Source organism: Hylobates moloch, unplaced genomic scaffold (genome assembly GCF_009828535.3).
Source record: "Hylobates moloch isolate HMO894 unplaced genomic scaffold, HMol_V3 SCAFFOLD_18, whole genome shotgun sequence".
Classification (NCBI taxonomy): Eukaryota; Metazoa; Chordata; class Mammalia; order Primates; family Hylobatidae; genus Hylobates; species Hylobates moloch.
This window is the reverse complement of record NW_026652293.1, coordinates 42,857,643-42,879,977: the sequence shown is the minus strand read 5'-3', so window position 1 is coordinate 42,879,977 and position 22,335 is coordinate 42,857,643. Positions and strand designations below refer to the sequence as shown.

The 22,335-nt window shown below is 39.2% G+C and overlaps 1 protein-coding gene across 5 annotated transcripts in view; it reads right to left on the bottom strand.

Moving 5' to 3' along the window:
• OMA1 (OMA1 zinc metallopeptidase) overlaps positions 1 to 22,335 on the bottom strand; it is a 270,295-nt gene that overhangs the window by 195,220 nt on the left and 52,740 nt on the right. Inside the window, exon 9 of one of the 5 annotated variants that reach the window (XM_032136869.2) lies at positions 6,318 to 7,562. The exons of the other annotated variants lie outside the window; for them this stretch is intronic. Within the exon in view, the coding sequence (XP_031992760.1) occupies positions 7,353 to 7,562 (210 nt within the window). The 3' untranslated portion in view covers positions 6,318 to 7,352. Of the gene's footprint in view, positions 1 to 6,317; positions 7,563 to 22,335 lie in introns of those variants that run through there. 5 annotated transcript variants of the gene reach the window in all.

Here is a 22,335-nt window from a genome sequence, read left to right as displayed (position 1 = left end):
CTCACAGAATTGTTGCAGGAGTCAAGCAAGCTACTGCATGTCATGTGCTTTCAGAGCTTGGTTTGTAAGAGGTCTCAATAATGAATGCTGGCCATTATTATTGCTCTTGTTACTGCTCTTATTGTTAGGGACTTGATCTTACCAAGCCCTAATGACCCCATCTCCAGAACAGTCTGACCCAAGAACGCTCTGCAGAGAAAGTCTGAGCACCGCAAGCACACTTCCCAAGACTGGTGTGTCTTCCCAGCCTGCGTTTCCTTCACATTTCAACCCTGACAGATTTCTGTGTTCTGGATGAAGCTGTTGAGCGTTAACTCTGCAATCTGTTCTGGCTGTTCAATAAACTTCTCTTCCCGGACAAGCTATCACATGCACGTAAATATCACTTTATGCCTGGACTTTGATTTCCGAGTCAAACTTCTACTTCATGGTGGCTATTAGGGTCATTCCCAATCCAGAGCCTAGGAATCACCAATAAAGCATCAAGCATTCCTGTGGAGTGTGGATTGAAAAGATGAGGATGCCAGAGCTCCTGCCCTCAAGGAGCTTTCAGGCCAGTAGCCAGCTTGCAGCACAATGGAGTAGGTGCAGTAATAGAGCTCTTTGCACGGCCACAACATACAGGTGAGGATAAACTGAGTTTTCGAGAGGCTTAGTGACTTGCTGGATCTCACAGCTGGTAAGGAAGGCAGGATGTGAACTCAGATCTTCTGACCTTGAATCCTCAGTGGTTTCCTAAACTATAGGTTTGTGCAAAAGTAATTGCCTTTTAAAATTTGCCATTTAAAAGTAATGAAAAAAAAAAGAATTACTTTTGCACCAACCTAATAGTTCTCCTGAGAGAAGAAGTTGGTTCACTGTGACGAGCTCAGGTCAAAGCTGGTGGCCCATGTGACTTTGGGTACCTATTAGGGTCCAAAAAGTACCCAAACCCCTGTGTTGCCAAGGGTCAACTGTATGTTCCTGAGGCTGCTGGGCCTTTTTCATGAATACCTTTTAGTTAGCTGATTGGCTCACTGCAAAGGGAGCTGGTGTTGAGAGATGAGATCATGGAAAGTTTCAGGGACCATGGAGCAGGAGAAATGCTCTAGGCATTCGAACAAAGCAAAGATCCCAAATAAATGTTTCCCATGTTGCCCTGCCAATTGCTCTCACTTCTTGTGTGTGAAGGGAAGCATATTAAAGACAGTGAAAGCCTTTGAGTCTCACAGACCTAGCTAAACTACTGGACTACAGTGTGACCTCGGTAAAGTTACACAGTCCTGTGAACCCCCATTTTCTTATCTGTAAATTAGGAGAATAAAACATGCCTCACAGGGTTGCTGTGAAGATTAAAAGGAGAAGAAGGTTGTAGAATCTTGCCTTAATAGGGCTCAACAAATACTAATTCCCATTTTCCCAGCCCATCATCTGGCGAATGGATTGGTGATTCCAGGAAAAGACTGGCCTTATTTCTCCAGATTTAAACATTAGAATGTAGAAATTGATGGAAATCAGGAACACTCTCCAGACAAGAGCCGTAATGGATTAATATAATTAGATTAATTATTATTAGTAGTAGTATTGAGACTGAGTCTTGCTCTGTCACTCAGGCTGGAGTGCAGTGGCACCATCTCGGCTCACTGTAACCTCTGCCTCCTGGGCTCAAGCGATTCTCCTGTCTCAGCCTCCCGAGTAAATGGGATTACAGGCACCTGTCACCACAACCACACCTGGCTAATTTTTGTATTTTTAGTAGAGACAAGGTTTCACCATGTTGGCCAGGCTGGTCTGAAACTCCTGACCTCAAGTGATCCGCCTGCCTCGGCCTCCCAAAGTGTTGGGATTATGGGAATGAGCCACTGTTCCTGGCCGAATTAGGTTAATTAAACACACACACACACACGCACACACACGAATCAGACTAAAACAAAACATGCCACAAATAAAAGTTTCCTTTCTTCTCACACTCAGGTAGGAAGACATCATCATCACTTCTGAGTTGTAACAGATCACAGCCAATCTTTTGGAAGTGACCGCTCTTAACTAATAATCTCACAGCCCAGATGAAGACATGTTAGAATATATTAACAAGAATCAGCACAGTGCAGCACTTGGGACGTTCAGTACAGCATTTGCACGTTACTATATTTAAACCCATAATAATTCTGGGAATTGGGCAGGGCAAATATTACTATCCTATTTTCCCAAATAAATAAATGAGACTAGTGATGTTGCCCTTAGTACTTTCAAGGCTACCATAACATCAGAAAGGAATAATTTGGAAAAAACTAAACTCAATATTTCTGTGCAAAAGCAATAGTTACTTAAAAAAATACAACCTTAAGTATAGAATAACAGAATCCTTAAGTAGACCATTCACCATTTCTAACCTACGAAAATATGATTATACGTTAATATACTGTTCAAAATTAACATGTTAACTTTAATATTCTGAAGGAAGAAAAAAACAAATCTGATTTTAGACCAATGCTGCCCAGGACAAGGTCCCGGGCCTCTTGTGGTCTATGAAGATGGTATTAGGAACCTGCCAGCTATGCTTAGTATTTCAAAGAGCTTAACTAAAAATTTTATATTTTCTCTCACATAATTAGGTCACTCAAACTAATTAAAACAACAATTTTGTTTTTTCTTTTGGCTGGAACTTTGGTAACACCAGAGATCACATGATGATCAAAGGCCCTGCTTGGTCTTTGATGATATCAGAGACATCCTAAGACCTGGAAACAGAGCTGCACTGTGACTTATGCCCCATGCTCTGCAGTCTCCTAAACAGCCAGTGTGGTGAGAACACCTGGGCATGAGTCTAGACACACCAACCCTTCAAGACAGAACTTAGTGGTGTAAAACCCCTTGCACGCAGAGCCAGGTAATGTAAAAGGAGGCCTGGGTGATTCAGAGGCTGGGAGCAAGCCACTGGCCTAACTTTTCTGATGGAAGTTAGGGGGCAAAGTGTAGATGGGTAGAACGCTGACAGAATTTTCTTCCCAGTAATGAAGTGGGAGATTTATCTCATCTCACTACAGATTAAAGAATTCTCTAGGCTCTCACAAAAACATGTTATGAGGTGATTAACAGGAATTTCATCCCTCACACGTATACATATGCTTAAAATGGATATTTTTACCATCTGTCATAGACTATTAAAATGGGTGCTTTTAAATAAGGGAAAAGAGGTGTTGGCCCTGCTGTTCACAAGTGAAGGGTGAAGGGAAATGAACATTTTTCATCCTCACTTCCTATATGAGATTTGTTCATGGAAGTGGCAGTACATGGAGAAAGAGGACGGACTTTGGAGTCAGAAGATGGGAGGGTTTGAACCAGTTCTGCCATTGAGAGGTGAGTACTGCTGGACACACATTGATTAATATTTTTGAGCTTCAGTTTCCAGGCAAGTGGAGGTAACAGCTCCCTTTCCAAAGAATGCAGTATTGCAGAAAGAACACTGGATTACAAATCAGTGAATTCTTTAGTTCCAATCCCAGTTCAGCCATTTACTTGAATGCATACTTGGATCACTTGCCTAATTCCTCCAAGCTTTAGTTTTCTCCCCTATGAGTAAATGACGCCATTTGTCCTTCCAAACTCATAGGCTGGTTTTGAGGATATAATTCAGTACAAAACAAGACAAAACAAACAAAAAAAACCCCTTGTAAACGATAAAGCAAATATGCTAATGAAAATTTGCTATCATATCAATATAAAATTTAAGCTACTTTTTTATCAGATTAAATGTCATTTCAGATAAAATTGTCAAGGAATTATCTTGTTTCTTTGCCTGCTGAAAGGATAAACATTAGGTTTTAATTCTAGTTCTGCCACTTACTTCATAAGCCCCGTGGTTGCATCTCTCCTACCATGCAGTAGCCATTCTGCTTGGGTGGTGTTGACTCGTACCCATCCTCAGCTCGAATGTTGGATCCTGATAGGTCCAAGCCAATCAAGATAATGCCATCCCCTGCCATGGCGATTGCTTCAGGGGTGCAGAGTGTTAAAGGCTTTGTTTCAATAGTTGGGGTGTGAGTCAGTCACACATCCAGCTGGATGTGAAAGCATGCAACCCTAGGAGCTGCTGGCAGCCATCTGGATATCACCAGGGAGCAGGTGAGAAAGATTGCAAAGAAAGAAGAGTCCTTGCTCTGATACTATCATGATCCCCTGGATTAAACTGTGCCTGAAGCAGCATACTTCTGGGCTTTCCTGTCAGTTTGAGGCAATAAATTTTCTTGGTTGGGTTTGTGTTGGTTCCTTTGTTCTTACAAGTAAAAAAACCTAAGAAATACACCATGTAACCTTGAGCAACTTCCATTACCCCTCTAAACTTCAGTTTTATGATCTGTAATAGGGCATAGTAGAATAGAATGCCTACCACAAATAGGGTCACTGTGGGGTTCAACAGTGCTTGAAAAATGCTTAGCACCACACATAGTTGATATGGTTTGACTCTGTGTCCCCACCCAAATCTCATTTCAAATTGTAATCCCCATGTATCAAGAAAGGTAAGTGACTGAATCATGGGGGCAGTTTCCTCCATGCTGTTCTCCTGATAGTGAGTGAGTTCTCACCATATCCGATGGTTTTATGGGGCAGTTTTCCCTGCTCTTACTCACTCTCTCTTGCCTGCCACCATGTGAGACATGCCTCTTACCCTTCCGCCATGATTATGAGATTCCTGAGGCCTCCCCAGCCATGTGGAACTGTGAGTCAATTAAATCCCTTTTCTTTATAAATTACCCAGTCTCGGGTATGTCTTTACAGCAAAGTGAAAATGGACTAATAGTACAAAGTGTATGCATTCAGTATATGGTAACAATTTTTATTACATTTGCAGCTCTAGACTTTGTGTTAAATGCTTTCAGTATATCATTTCACTTGGTCATTGGTCAACCTAGGATGATTTTTTTTGTCCCCATTTTACAATTAAGAAATGAAGGTTAGAGAGTTTGTGTGACTTGTCCAGGGTTCCACAACTACAGAAGATTTTACAGAGTATGATTGCTTCTCCTTTTTTCAATCCTTTGAACAGATTATTATTGTACAGTGTCATTGTTAATTGAATGCCTATAATGTGCAAAGCAATATAAGTATATAGCAGTAAATATACACACTGTCCTTTAGTTTTAGAGGATAGTCTCACACTATCTGAATTATAGAAAAGATCAGGTTGAGTTTGTGTCTCGGATTTATTAGCATCATGCTCCTAACAACTAAGTTAACCAGCCTAACATCTAAATCCTATAGGCACATGAAAAGTATTGACAGGAACAAAGTAGTTCTGCAACTAAGTGTAGAACATACAGCTTATTTCCATATAAAATTTAAAGTATATATATACATCTTGTATTTCAACTGCTATTTAATTTCTTCTAAAACATTGAGCTGAACTGTAACATTTCTTTTACATTTAATTCCACTGGTTAAAAAAATCTTTTTTATATACTATAAAGATATTATCTCTGCTCTTTCTGACATGGTGTCAACTTATATATGTTTCTAGCAAGTTTGAACAACACAATTAGAAGTGACAATGGGATGGAAGAAAAAGTAGGTCTTTGCTACTTATTTTCCTAGGAAATCTGCAGGAAAATCTAATGCTGTGTTTTACTGTTTACCTTTAGGTGACATTCTCCAAGTATCTTTATATGTTATGGAGTGCCTTTTACAATACTCCAGTCACAAGGAGTGTAAAAAATGATTATATGGAGAATATTTAATGTGAACCTCTTCATGACCAATGTTGTCTTGTGTGCAGATCAGGAAATTCCTTACAAGTAATGTATAATAAGCCCTGAGAAGCATAAACAGCCTCTGAACTTATCTTCTTAACAACTAGATATTTTGTCTAAGAAGATTTAATAATGTCAGGACACATCCCAAATGAGATTTCACAGGCTTTCACAGGCGGGGGGAGAGGTTCTACTCTCCTACACTGCCTCATCTTACACTTTTCATGTCAATTTTGATAGAAGGGTCTGAGAGAAGAACCTATAAAATCAACCTCCAGAAAACACAAGTGGTCCCTGATTTCATAATGATGAGATTTTTACTTATATTGAAGCCATATGTGGGGAAGCTAATGAACAACTGAGAATACTTTGTTCCTTGTCTTGATAGCTTGGTCTTAGATATCTGAGAGTTGTGAAAAAATGGACAGATTTGTAGTCAGATAGACTCAGCTTTGTTCTATCTAGGTGAGAGACATTGGATATATTATGTAACTTCTCCAAGCCTGTCATTGTAAAGTGAGAATAATAAAACCTAGTAGGGTTATGGAATAAAGATAAACACAGGGCCCAGTTCATAGTAGATACACAATACAAAGTAGTCCCTTTCCTCTTTAATTCTCTAAGAAAATATTTATTTAATATAATGTATTTCGAGAAAAATGCCCTTCTTAGAAATATAACCTAAGCATCACTAGACTTCACTAGTTTGGGAATACAAATATTAAATAACTCGTATTTCCACTTTTATATAATGAAGCAATTTCTGGGCACCACTGGGGGTGTGTCTTGTGCTGCTTCTCTTGTCGTTTTCCTCCAGTCCTCTTGTTGATATCTGCTGCTCAGGAAGGTCAACTTGGGGACAGTGTCTTGCCTCAGCCTCTTTTGATGGGACAGTGCCTTGCCTTTGCCTCTTTTTCTTCTCTGGGAACCTCAGATTCCCAAATGGTAATCTCATGGAGCAACCAAATGACATAACCTTCTGTTAAGACTTCGGTGCACCAGGAACAGGCTGTGTCTCTGTAGAAATGCCCTCTTCCCCAATTCTGTTTCTTGCTTTGTCATCTGAACCACAAACTGTACTTCTTTTGCCTCCCTATGAAAATGGCTTCTGCCAGTAGCATTTTCTCCAGTCATCCACAGGTGAAGACAAGGAAATTCTCTATCCTGAGGCCCCCTTTTCCAAATAATCCCACCCCAATGCAAACTATTTCCTGCAATAGATACCTTCAGACTGTTTCCCACTTCATCATAACGACCCAGACTTAGAAATCCAGTTTAGGCTCAGTTGAAACCTTCTCTACAATAAAAACTACTGTATGGGCTCATTTCTCATCCACTAGGGGTCTGCCTTCTAAATCAAAAGCAAGTAGAAGACAGAGTAAAATGTGTAATATAAATTTATTCTGTGACATTTTCCTCATTGAAGATATTTTAACATAGATTAAAATACATCAATATTTCATGAAAAATAAATTCTAGAAGAATTTAGATAATATCTGTAATGTACGTGATTTGACCCTGAATATCCTTTTCTTTTTTCACTTCAAACATCATTTTTTAAAAAGTAACATAAAATGATAAGGACTGCAACATTCTTCATATATCTTGTGTCTCATAAATTTTAATTCAACTGCCAGTTCTTTTCTCAACTATGTATGTTAATGGTATTTGCTCCTGTTTTTGAATGCGAAGAGTATCCATTTTCTGTTTCTTCGTGATATTTAGGTCTTCTTTCTCTGATTCTTCAAGAAAATGCTTCATGCTGAGTTTGAATAGTAATCGAGGGTCTGGATTAGATAGTGGTGGACAATTACACATCTCTCTAATTTTGAGAGCCTATAAAGAAATAACAAAATAAAAAAATACTATATATACATCAATGTATTCAGATTGTTTCAGTAATCCCTAATATGCTCCATGTAAAATAAAGAATGCATTCTGTATTTTTTTAATAAAAGGTATCTTGATTATAACACATAAAAGAGAACCACTGAAAAATCTACAGTGAACAGTTGTTTTCATGATTTGGTCAAATAGTATTATTTTAAAAACAACAACAATAGTATTAATAATCTGTAACAACTGCCCAAATGCTGTTTTGAGGGTAAACAAATCTTAGAGATACCTCTATGGTTTCAGTTAAACTCCAGCAGACCTGAGAATCATTCAGATTTAAAAAGGCTCTATGAGAGATTTTTTTCAAGAAAAACTGCAGAACATAGACGACTGAATATACTGAAAAAAGATATACATAACTGATACAGTCTTGGGTAAAACTGATGCTAATAACCTAGTGATATGGTTTGGATATGTCTCCACTCAAATCTCATCTTGAATTGCAGTTCCCACAATTCCCACATGTCATGGGAGGTAACTGAATCATGGAGGCGGGTGTTTCCCATGCTGTTCTCATGATAGTGATTAAGTCTCACGAGATCTGATGGTTTTATAAAGGGCAGTTCCCCCTGCATATGCTTTCTTGACTCCCGCCATGTAAGACATGACTTTTCTCCTCATTCACCTTCCACCATGATTGCAAGGCCGCCCCCAGCCATATGGAACTGTAAGTCAATTAAACCTCTTTCCTTCATAAATTACCTAGTCTCAGGTATGTTTCATTAGCAGCATGAGAATGGACTAATATACCCAGAAAAGTAAACAAATCAAAATCATGACAATTTTTAACTCCAGGAAAAATAAAACATTGCAAAGGAAGAAAAGTAATCACACTGTACTATGGGGCTCAGCTATGACTAGTGCTTACAGTTTAAAATACCAAATCTTGATGAAACCAAAAAGTACAATTTCATCATACTGAGAAGGGGAGAGCTGCATGTGTGTGCACATGCACAGGGTGCGATACTGGAAAGAGAGGGCTTACATCTCATCCTGTAAGATGGAAAACAATTAAGGCCCAAAATTGAAGTTAGAAGGTAGCAACATAAGCATGTTATTTAGACACAATGGGAAATACTAAAAGAATCGTCCAATAGAACTGGAAATAGTTACCCCTGAAACTGATGGCAGGGTCGAGGGACTGGCTGCTGATTTAAGTAACTAGCCTTAGAACTATTTAACTCTTCAAAGTGGGTATATGGATAATTTTAAGATATAAGAACCAAAATAATTTTTAAGGATAAATGGTCTTAATATTTAGGAGTTTTAAAAGAAAGACATTTAGAGGAAAAGCTAATTCAGTCTTTTACTACTTCTGGCTTTCTGATACTGATGTGTCTTAAGGGAAGTAAATAAGGCAGTAAAGGAGACAGTGTTTGAGGGACCGGTAAAATCTTAGACTATCCAGGCAAGGCCTCACTGATAGGATAATGACTTTGGGGGTCAAGAGGGGGACAGACCTGAAGGACATGAGGAAAGAGACCATGTGGCAACCTAGGGAAAAACCATTCCAAGAGGGAGCTGCGAGTACAAAGGAGATGGGAGTGTGCCTGGGGTGTTCTGGAACAGTGAAGAAGCAGGTACAGCCGAGTGGAGGAGGGTGGAGGGCAGGAGCAGATTATGTAGGACCTCACAGGTCATGCTAAGGATTTTAAATTTTACTCTAAACAGCCTGCTCTACTATTTGTGGGGTCCATGGGAAGAATGAATATGGAGGCCCAGATACCACGTCTCTAAACACCTAAAAGCAGTAAGTCAAGCTAATACACTACTACATAAAATCTCTTCTATTCTCCTACTTTGAGGAATACACATTCGAAATTACCTGGAAGTCCAGGTACAAAATTAGAATTCTTGAATTTCAGAACATGTAAGATTGCAGGGAGCTTACAGTGTATCTCTTGCCACTAGCCTGTCATCTGCCCCCTCTCCCAGCCCTAGCTTATCTGGTACTGTAAAGGTCCTTGTGTGCATTTGTTCAAGGAAGAGGTCCAGGTGGGCCCTGAAAGCAGGCTCAAACATGTCTGGGCAAGGAATTCCATTATTCCAGATACCCTGAGTTGGGTGTGTTAGGGGCACAGGTTCTTGTATGCTAACATTTCATGGAGTCCCACAGGAGAGAGGGACTTGTAGTCAGAAGCGAGCCAGAAAGACGTCCTCTAAGTGAATGGGGTCAGGGCAGAAGCTTGGGTCTAGGAGCACTTCTAGCTCTGATGAGGCTCTGAGTTACCAAGGTAAGCTGGAGAGTTTGAAAAAGCATTACTTAATGTGAAATTCTTCAGTGGCAGTGGCCTTGTCTTATTTTTCTTTGTATTTCACAGCAGATTTAAGATTTCCTTATATCTACTGAGTGTTAAGTAAATGTTTAAGTAAACTGAATTGACATAACAAGAAAATGTTTCCCAACTATAGCACTTACAGCACTTAAGTAAACAGAAAGTCAGACCCTCAGCTAAATGGTGACCTACTGTCCAAACTGGGATACCTTTGAGAATGAAATGAGATGCTAGCGAGATTTGCACTGAGACATCAGGCATGAGCCTTGACCGTCTCTGCAAAATTAGGACATACAGTCACTCTTGCATTAGCTCCTTTACAACCATGTTAATTTTCTTTCCCAAGTGAGAAGTTTACCTGTCATGGCTGCTATATCAGTGTAGCGCCTATGTTTAAGCACTGCACTGGCATCAGTAAAGGGGGAAGAGTATGGAGTCCAGCAGGTAACAACTGGCACAGCTGAGTGTGGCAATGAGAGATGCAAAGCAACAAAGAGAGGAATAGGATGTCATCCCCTATGATCTTTATGTATTCAGTAAAAACTCTTCTCTTTTCCTTAAATTCTCTTATGCAGTCTTTTTAATACAACAAATATTTAGAACACCACAGTGAGCAAGGTGCTAGGTATACATTGGTCAGAACAGTCATGGTCCATGCCCTCATGTCATTTACTTTGTATTTCTCCGTTACTGGGCATTAGAATTGTTCCCACAGTTGTGTCTATTTGGCTTTTATAAATTACCCTGCTATAAAAACTTTTCTTTAAAAAAATCTTATTTTCTCATCTCCATTTGGAGATACGTGGAGTCTAACACCCAAAATAGAATGATCTGATCAAAGAGTAAGCACAGGTAGATTATAATTTTTGTTATATAGGACCAAACTGCTTTCTACCAGAAAGGCTTTATCAACCTTTAATGTCACCAGCAATGCAGGCATACTTGAGTTATTCACAGTTATTCACATAAGATTTCATGACTTTTATCTAGATAACTACATAATTTCAAACCTCAGAATCCTTAGAAAATATCAGCTCAATTTTACAGATGAGGAAACTGAGTCTCAGAGAAGTTAAATGCCAGGCAAGGAACAAAAAGCTGGCTTGGTAAATGTTTTTAACAGCTTTATTTGCTAAAACTTGGAAATAACCAAGATGTCCTTCGATAGGTGAATGGATAAACTGTGGGATATCCAGACAAAAGAATATTATTCAGATCTAAGAAGAAATTAGCTATCAAGCCATTAAAAGATATGAGGAACCTTAAACGCATATTGCTAAGAGAAAAAAGCCAGTCTGAAAAGGCTACATGATTCCAACTATATGATATTCTGGAAAAGGCACAACTATGGAGACAGTAAAAAGATCAGTGGTTGCCAGGGGCTAGGGGGAGGGAGGAATGAGTGAGCACAGAGTGTATTTTTATGGCAGTGAAACTACTCTGCATGATGCTATAATGGTGGATACATGTCATTATACATTTATCAAAATGCACTGAATGTACAGCACCAAGAGTGAACCCTAATGCACTTTGGGTGATAATGATGGGTCAACATAGGTTCATCAATTGTAACTAATATTATCACTCTGGCACTGGGCTTTTAATGGTATGGGAGGCTGTGAGTATGCGGGGACAGATACATAAGGGAAATCTCTATACCTTCTACTCAACCTAAAAGTTGAGGCTTTAGAGTCTAAAAATAAAACAGAGTCTACTATTAAAAAAAAAAAAAAAAAAAAAAAAGCTGGCCTGGAAGTAAAAAAGCTGGGTTTAGAACCTGTTTTGTTTTTACTACTTTTGCCCTACATGCTTTTTGTGCTCATGCTTTTTTGCACCGCATGATATTTCGTGAGTAAATTTTTTACTGAATAAATGTACTTTGGAGATGTCTGAGCTAGGTTTCTTTAATTGCTAGAAACACTATATGTTCTTCATACAGGTTTTCTATCACTGCTTCTTCATGTGTGAACTGTTTCTCCTCCCCAACTATCTATCAAGCAGAATCCTGTTATGACCATACATATTTCTATCAACTCTTCATCTACTTTGCATAGTAAGATTCTATTGGATGTCTTGGTAACTTATTTTTTCTTTTTTCCTTTCCTTTCCATATTCATTTTATACATTTCAGGGTGCCAATGTCTTTTTATTTTTATAAATTCTAATCTATCTTATTAAATATACCTTCATCTCTTCAAAAGTGAGCAAAATTTTCCTGCCATATAGCTAGAATATGTCTTTCCACTTCCTTTACTTTGTTTAACTCCATGCACTGCACATAATAGGCACTTAACAAACGCATGCTAAATTTTAAACAAACATTTATAGAACAGTAGCTATGAATAAATCACTATGATAAATGTCATAGAGAAAATACTCTTAGGAGTTTACGGTTTAAGGAAAAGCAGGAATGTATTTTAATAGCAAGAATATATGGTTCTGAGAATCCTGAGGAAGATTTGAAGTTAAATATAGAATTAGCCAGCCTAAAGACTACAACTATAAGTGAAAGAAACTAACATCTACTGTTCACTTTCTATGTGCCTTTCACTGTGTGAGGTATTTTACACATCTAAATTGACATTGGAATTTGAACCACTTTTGAAATCTTGGGCCTGGCATAAAATACTTATCATTAAAGTGTCTATGCCAAAGAGAGGGGGACAAGGGAGAGAAGGCAGCAGGACCTTACTTACAGAAATGCACAAGTATGTACATCCAACATCTAGGAGATATTGCTATCCTGATTTCACATATGAAGAAAAACTAAAGGTTGGATTAGGTAACTTTCTCCAAGTTAGATGGCTGAGTCAGAACTAAAACCCAAGACTCCTAAGACCACTATTATCTTTATATTACTATTTCCTGTGACCATCTTTCTCCCATTACCAACTATTAATTTCCTGCATGCTAAATTTCTATAAGGGAGTGGAAGTACTGTTCAATTCTACTGCCAATTTTTCTATTTTTCACCCACTATTACATTGCTTATCCTGCCTATTATTACACATCATGCAATCATTTAAGAAATATTCACTAAGCATCTCAACTTGTCATAGGTACTATGGATACAGCAGTGTACAAAGGCCTTACACACTAGGGTAAAAGCCAATAAACAAATAAGGTAATTTTAGTCAAGTACATGAAGAAACTAAAGAGTGAGGTGTGTTGGACGGACAATGAGTACATGGAAGGGAGGCGATTTAAGATTATGGGATCAGAGAAAGCCTCCCCAGGACAGTGACATTTGCCTAAAGAACTGAGGGAAGAATGTTTCAGACAGAGAAATTAGCAAGTAGAGGAGCTGTAAGGAGGACACTAGCTTAATGGGGAACATACACTGGTCTTGTATGTTTCCTAGACCAAGGAAAGCCTAAGGAAAGGGGCATATGGTGAAGTTGGAGAGCTAGGCAATGGCCAAATTACGTGCCTGGAAGACAGAGGAAGAGTCTGGATTTTTATTCTAAGTTAAATGAGAAACCACTAGAGGGTTTTAACCAAGGAAAGGACATTACAATGATCACTCTGGCTACATACTGAAAATAGGTTGTTAGGAGTTGAGGTGAAACGTGACATCGTGAGGTGAAAAGTGACAACCGGAAATGACTGCGGTAACTTGGGAGGAGATGATGGTGACTTTTACTAGGAAAGGAGCAGTGGCAAAGTTGAGAAGGGCACGGATTCTTAATGTACTTGTTGAAGCAGTCAAGAAGATTTTTTCATGAATAGGATACAGAAGTGAAAGAAAGAAGAACTGAAGATGAGTCCTAGATTTCCTCTTCTGTTTTAATAGCTTTTCTTTTATGATGCTGCCCATGCATCTGAGGATAATTAACTTGCTCACAGTAAATAATTACTGTAATATAATATCGTATTGTCAATTAATGACCCCAGCCCATAAATTCTTTTAAAGTTACTGTTTTTATCAAATTGTCAAAACAAAATCATTTACGCTCGTAAAATGAATCAGAAACTTAATAACATACCTTTCTACATTTTGAAGGTAGAACTAATTAGTAATTAGGCAATTGTTCTCTGAACTTTTGAAAAAATTCTCCAAATTAAATCCCATCAGGGCTAGGCATCCTTTTCTTTGCTAATTTATTATGACTCTATGGGTTCTAATACAGTTTTTAAAATTTGATTTATTTATACCTTACTTCTTTCTAAAATTAATTTGAGAAGCTTCATTCTAGCTATAATTTCTACTCCTAGCTGCATCCACTCAAACACATACACTTTAATTACTTCTGATTTTGACCTGAGCTATTAATTAACATCATCTAACTAAAAATAACATTCTCTCAAATATTTTAGTTTTCTTGCATGTTACCGTACCTCTTCTCTTGATCCTATTTACATTTTACTCTTTGTCTAACTAATCTAATGATTATGACTTTGACTAAATTTCCCAAAGAATCAACTACTGTCATTTTGCTTATTTCTGCTTAATTTTATTAATTATATTTTCCCTATTTGAGACATTTATAGTTCTATATTTCTTTTCTCTTTTTCTAATATAGATATTTAAACTGATAAAATTTTCTTTAAATACAGATTTAGTAAAAACTCATGAAAATAACTACATCATTATAAAGTTCATTGATTACAAGGCATCCTCTTATTGTCTATAGATTTCTCTCTTGCTTTACATGTGCAGAATTTTAATTTTCATGTGGTTATCCATCTTTAATTTTTGTTATATTAATTTTACTATACTATGTTCTGATGATTGGAACCATAACTATTTATTTATTTATTTATTTATTTATTTATTTATTTATTATTTCAATAGGTTTTTGGGGAACAGGTGGTGTTCGGTTACATGAAAAAGTTCTTAAATGGTGACTTCTGAGATTCTGGTGCACCCATCACTCAAGCAGTGTACACTGTACCCAATGCGTAGTCAATTTTTTTGAGACGGAGTTTCACTCTTGTAGCTCACGCTGGAGTGCATTGGCGCGACCTCAGCTCACCGCAACCTCTGCCTCCCGGGTTCAAGCAATTCTCCCACGTCAGCCTCCCGAGTAGCTGGGATTACGGGCACAAGCCACCATGCCTTGCTAATTTTTGTATTTTTAGCAGACACAGGGTTTCTCCATGTTGGCCAGGCTAGTCTTGAACTCCCGACCTCAGGTATCTCCTTCCTCGGCCTCCCAAAGTACTGGGATTACAGGTGTGAGCCACCACACCCGACCCCAGTGTGCAGTCTTTTACCTTCACCCCCTTCTCACTGTTTCCCCTGAGCCCCCAAAGTCCACTGTATACTTCTTATGCCTTTGCATCCTCATAGCTTAGCTCCCACTTATGAGTGAGAACATAACATTTTTATATTATGTACAGATATTTTTGTCCAAGTTTTACGATCAATATTTTCATGAAAGATGTGTATTTGAAAATATATTCCTGGTGGAGCCAAAATGGCCGAATAGGAACAGCTCCAGTCTACAGATCCCAGTGTGAGTGAAGCAGAAGACCAATGATTTCTGCATTTCCAACTGAGGTACTGGGTGCATCTCACTGGGGATTATCAGACAGTGGGTGCAGCACTGTCGGTGTACCACACCAAGCATGAGCCGAAGTAGGGCAAGGCATCGCCTCATCGGGGAAGTGCAACAGGTCAAGGAATTCCCTTTCCTAGCCAAGGAAAGGGGTGACAGACAGCACCTGGAAAATCGGGTCATTCCCACCCTAATACTGCACTTTTCCGACGGTCTTAGCAAATGGCACACCAGGAATTATACCCCGCACCTGGCTTGAAGGGTCCTATGCCCATGGAGCCTTACTCATTGCTAGCACAGCAGTCTGAGATCAAACTGCAAGGTGGCAGCAAGGCTAGGGGAGGGGCGCCTGCCATTGCCGAGGCTTGAGTAGGTAAACAAAGTGGCCAGCAAGCTCGAACTGGGTGGAGTCCACTGCAGCTCAAGGAGGCCTGCCTGCCTCTGTAGACTCCACTTCTGGGGGCAGGGCATAGCCAAACAAAAGGCAGCAGAAACCTCTGCAGACTTAAATGTCCCTGTCTGACAGCTTTGAAGAGAGTAGTGGTTCTCCCAGCATGCAGCTTGAGATCTGAGAATGGACAGACTGCCTCCTCAAGTGGGTCCCTGACCCCGGAGTAGCCTAACTGGGAGGCACCCCCCAGTAGGGGCAGACTGACACCTCACACGGCCAGGTACTCCTCTGAAACAAAACTTCCAGAGGAATGATGAGGCAGCAACATTGGCTGTTCACCAATATCCACTGTTCTGCAGCCACCGCTGCAGACACCCGGGCAAACAAGGTCTGGAGTGGACCTCTAGCAAACACCAACAGACCTGCAGCTGAGGGTCCTGTCTGTTAGAAGGAAAATTAACAAACAGAAAGGACATCCACACCAAAATCCCATCTGTACGTCACCACCATCAAAGACCAAAGGTAGATAAAACCACAAAGACAGGGAAAAAACAGAGCACAAAAACTGAACATTCTAAAAATCAGAGTGCCTCTCCTCCTCCAAAGGAACGCAGCTCCTCACCAGCAACAGAACAAAGCTGGACAGAGAGTGACTTTGACGAGTTGAGAGAAGAATGCTTCAGATGATCAAACTACTCTGAGCTAAAGGAGGAAGTACGAATCCATGGCAAAGAAGTTAAAAATCTTGAAAAAAGATTAGACGAATGACTAACTAGAATAACCAATGCAGAGAAGTCCTTAAAGGACCTGATGGAGCTGAAAACCACGGCACAAGAACTACGTGATGAATGCACAAGCCTCAGTGGCCGAATCGATCAACTGGAAGAAAAGGTATCAGTGATGGAAGATCAAATGAATGAAATGAAGCGAGAAGGGAAGTTTAGAGAAAAAAGAATAAAAAGAAACGAACAAAGCCTCCAAGAAAGATGGGACTATGTGAAAAGACCAAATCTACATCTGACTGGTGTACCTGAAAGTGATGGGGAGAATGGAACCAAGTTGGAAAACACTCTGCAGGGTATCATCCAGGAGAACTTCCCCAATCTAGCAAGGCAGGCCAACATTCAAATTCAGGAAATAAAGAGAACACCACAAAGATACTTCTCGAGAAAAGCAACTCAAAGACACATAATTGTCAGATTCACCAAAGTTGAAATGAAGAAAAAATGTTAAGCGCAGCCAGAGAGAAAGGTTGGGTTACCCACAAAGGGAAGCCCATCAGACTAACAGCGGATTTCTCAGCAGAAACTCTACAAGCCAGAAGAGAGTGGGGGCCAATATTCAACATTCTTTCTGGGGTTTTTTTTGTTTTGTTTTGTTTTTGAGATGGAGTCTCACTCTCACCCAGGCTGGAGTGCAGTGGCGCGATCTCGGCTCACTGCAAGCTCCGCCTTCTGGGTTCACACCATTCTCCTGCCTCAGCCTCCCGAGTAGCTGGGACTACAGACACACGCTACCAGGCCCAGCTAATTTTTTTTGTATTTTTAGTAGAGCTGGGGTTTCACCATGTTAGCCAGGATGGTCTCGATTTCCTGACCTTGTGATCCGCCCGCCTCAGCCTCCCAAAGTGCTGGGATTACAGGCGTAAGCCACCACGCCCAGCCCTTCCACATTCTTAAAGAAAGGAATTTTCAACCCAGAATTTCATATTCAGCCAAACTAAGCTTCATAAGTGAAGGAGAAATAAAATCCTTTACAGACAAGTAAATGCTGAGAGATTTTGTCACCACCAGGCCTGCCCTAAAAGAGCTCCCGAAGGAAGCACTAAACATGCAAAGGAACAACCGGTACCAGCCACTGCAAAAACATGCCAAATTGTAAAGACCATCGAGGCTAGGAAGAAACTGCATCAACCAACGAGCAAAATAACCAGCTAACATCACAATGACAGGATCAAATTCACACATAACAATACTAACGTTAAATGTAAATGGACTAAATGCTCCAATTAAAAGACACAGACTGGCAAATTAGATAAAGAGTCATGACCCATCAGTGTGCTGTATTCAGGAAACCCATCTCACGTGCAGAGACACACACAGGCTCAAAATAAAGGGATGAAGGAAGATCTACCAAGCAAATGGAAAACAAAAAAAGGCAGGGGTTGCAATCCTAGTCTCTGATAAAACAGACTTTAAACCAACAAAGATCAAAAGAGACAAAGAAGGCCACTACATAATGGTAAAGGGATCAATTCAACAAGAAGAGCTAACTATCCTAAATATATATGCACCCAATACAGGAGCACCCAGATTCATAAAGCAAGTCCTTAGAGACCTACAAAGTGACTTAGACTCCCACACAACAACAATGGGAGACTTTAACACCCCACTGTCAACATTAGACAGATCAATGAGATGGGAAGTTAACAAGGATATCCAGGAATTGAACTCAGCTCTGCACCAAGCAGACCTAATAGACATCTACAGAACTCTCCACCCCAAATCAACAGAATGTACATTCTTTTCAGCACCACGCCATACCTATTCCAAAATTGACCACATAGTTGGAAGTAAAGCACTCCTCAGCAAATGTAAAAGAACAGAAATTATAACAAACTGTCTCTCAGACCACAGTGCAATCAAACTAGAACTCAGGATTAAGAAACTCACTCAAAACCACTCAACTACATGGAAACTGAACAACCTGCTCCTGAATGACTACTGGGTACATAACGAAATGAAGGCAGAAATAAAGATGTTCTTCAAAACCAACAAGAACAAAGACACAACATACCAGAATCTCTGGGACACATTCAAAGCTGTGTGTAGAGGGAAATTTATAGCACTAAATGCCCACAAGAGAAAGCAGGAAAGATCTAAAATTGACACCCTAACATCACAATTAAAAGAACTAGAGAAGCAAGAGCAAACACATTCAAAAGCTAGCAGAAGACAAGAAATAACTAAGATGAGAGCAGAGCTGAAGGAAATAGAGACACAAAAAACCCTTCAAAAAATCAATGAAGGACTTGGTTTTTTGAAAAGATCAACAAAATTGACAGACCACTAGCAAGACTAATAAAGAAGAAAAGAGAAAATAATCAAATAGATGCAATAAAAAATGATAAATGGGATATCATCACTGATCCCACAGAAATACAAACTACCATTAGAGAACACTATAAACACCTCTATGCAAACGAACTAGAAAACCTGGAAGAAATGGATAAATTCCTGGACACATACAGTCTCCCAAGACTAAACCAGGAAGAAGTTGAATCTCTGAATAGACCAATAACAGGCTCTGAAATTGGGGCAATAATTAATAGCTTACCAACCAAAAAAAGTCCAGGACCAGACGGATTCACAGCCACATTCTACCAGAGGTACAAGGAGGAGCTGGTACCATTCCTTCTGAAACTATTCCAATTGACAGAAAAAGAGAGAACCCTCCCTAACTCATTTTATGAGGCCAGCATCATCCTGATACCAAAGCCTGGCAGAGACACAACAAAAAAAGAGAATTTTAGACCAATATCCCTGATGAACATCAATGCAAAAATCCTCACTAAAATACTGGCAAACCAAATCCAGCAGCACATCAAAAAGCTTATCCACCATGATCAAGTGGGCTTCATCCCTGGGATGCAAGGCTGGCTCAACATATGCAAATCAATAAACGTAATCCAGCATATAAACAGAACCAAAGACAAAAACCACATGATTATCTCAATATATGCAGAAAACGCCTTTGACAAAATTCAACAGCCCTTCATGCTAAAAACTCTCAATAAATTAAGTATTGATGGGACGTATCTGAAAATAGTAAGAGCTATTTATGACAAACCCACAGCCAATATAATACTGAATGGGCAAAAACTGGAAGCATTCCCTTTGAAAACTGGCACAAGACAGGGATGCCCTCTCTCACCACTCCTATTCAACATAGTGTTGGAAGTTCTGGCCAGGGCAATCAGGCAGGAGAAAGAAATAAAGGGTATTCAATTAGGAAAAGAGGAAGTCAAATTGTCCCTGTTTGCAGATGACATGATTGTATATCTAGAAAACCCCATCATCTCAGCCCCAAATCTCCTTAAGCTGATAAGCAACTTCAGCAAAGTCTCAGGATACAAAATCAATCTGCAAAAATCACAAGCTTTCTTATATACCAATAACAGACAAACAGAGAGCCAAATCATGAGTGAACTCCCATTCACAATTGCTTCAAAGAGAATAAAATATCTAGGAATCCAACTTACAAGGGATGTGAAGGACCTCTTCAAGGAGAACTACAAACCACTGCTCAAGGAAATAAAAGAGGATACAAACAAATGGAAGAACATTCCATGATCATGGGTAGGAAGAATCAATATCGTGAAAATGGCCATACTGCCCAAGGTAATTTATAGATTCAATGCCATCCCCATCAAGCTACCAATGACTTTCTTCACAGAATTGGAAAAAACTACTTTAAAGTTCATATGGAACCAAAAAAGAGCCCGCATCGCCAAGTCAATCCTAAGCCAAAAGAACAAAGCTGGAGGCATCACCCTACCTGACTTCAAACTATACTACAAGGCTACAGTAACCAAAACAGCATGGTACTGGTACCAAAACAGAGATATAGACCGATGGAACAGAACAGAGCCCTCAGAAATAATGCCACATATCTACAACTACCTGATCTTTGACAAACCTGACAAAAACAAGCAATGGGGAAAGGATTCCCTATTTAATAAATGGTGTTGGGAAAACTGGCTAGCCATATGCAGAAAGCGGAAACTGGATCCCTTCCTTACACCTTATACTAAAATTAATTCAAGATGGATTAAAGACTTAAATGTTAGACCTAAAACCATAAAAACCCTAGAAGAAAACCCAGGCAACACCATTCAGGACATAGGCATGGGCAAGGACTTCATGTCTAAAACACCAAAAGCAATGGCAACAAAAGCTAAAATTGACAAAGAGGATCTAATTAAACTAAAGAATTTCTGCACAGCAAATGAAACTACTACCAGAGTGAACAGACAACCTACAGAATGGGAGAAAATTTTTGCAATCTACTCATCTGACAAAGGGCTAATATCCAGAATCTACAATGAACTCAAACAAATTTACAAGAAAAAAACAAACAATCTCATCAAAAAGTGGGTGAAGGATATGAATAGACACTTCTCAAAAGAAGACATTTATGCAGCCAAAAGACACATGAAAAAATGTTCATCATCACTGACCATCAGAGAAATGCAAATTAAAACCACAATGAGATATCATCTCACACCAGTTAGAATGGAGATCATTAAAAAGTCAGGAAACAACAGGTGCTGGAGAGGATGTGGAGAAATAGGAACACTTTTACACTGTTGGTGGGACTGTAAACTAGTTCAACCATTGTGGAAGTCAGTGTGGCGGTTCCTCGGGGATCTAGAACTAGAAATACCATTTAACCCAGCCAACCCATTACTGGGTATATACCCAAAGGATTATAAATCATGCTGCTATAAAGACACATGCACATGTATGTTTATTGTGGCACTATTCACAATAGCAAAGACTTGGAACCAACCCAAATGTCCAACAATGATAGACTGGATTAAGAAAATGTGGCACATATACACCATGGAATACTATGCAGCCATAAAAAATGATGAGTTCATGTCCTTTGTAGGGACATGGATGAAGCTGGAAACTATCATTCTCAGCAAACTATTGCAAGGACAAAAAACCAAACACCGCATGTTCTCACTCATAGGTGGGAATTGAACAATGAGAACACGTGGACACAGGAAGGGGAACATCACACTCTGGGGCCTGAAGTGGGGTGGGGGGAGGGGGGAGGGATAGCATTAGGAGATATACCTAATGTTAAATGACGAGTTAATGGGTGCAGCACACCAACATGGCACATGTATATATATGTAACAAACCTGCACGTTGTGCACATGTACCCTAAAACTTAAAGTATAATAATAATAATAAAAAAAGAAAATACATTCCTTTTTTTAGGATTTAGTTTCTTATGCCACTTAAATTTTATTTTTCATATTATTCAGCTGAATTATTTGGTAGTTCCTTACTTGATCTGTGGTTTTCTAACAATGGCAAGGTGCAAGCTAGTTACAATTATATTAAACAAACAAAACTGTGTATTTTATCTAATTCCTGATTGTCAGTAGATTCTGGAAAGAGCACCGTTGCAACCAAGCACTTCACTGATATATTGTCCTATGTGTTTCATTTACTAAGCATCTTCTACCATAAAAAAAGTTAGTTTTTCTAGATATCATACCAAAGTGTATTAGTTCCATTGTTTTTTGTTTGTTTTGTTTCTTTCCTCCTAAACTCTTACACTTCCTCTAACAGCAAGAAGTATAAGAACTTAGGAGGAAAGAAATATCTTCCTTATACTTATGAAAAGCAAGGTCCAAAGTCATTCTTACTCTTGTATGTCTTTAAGTTTTGTCTTTTTACCTAGGTAGCTTGTAAGAGCCTGTCTTTGCAATGAAGATTAAACACTTCATAAGTTTAAATATCTAAGCT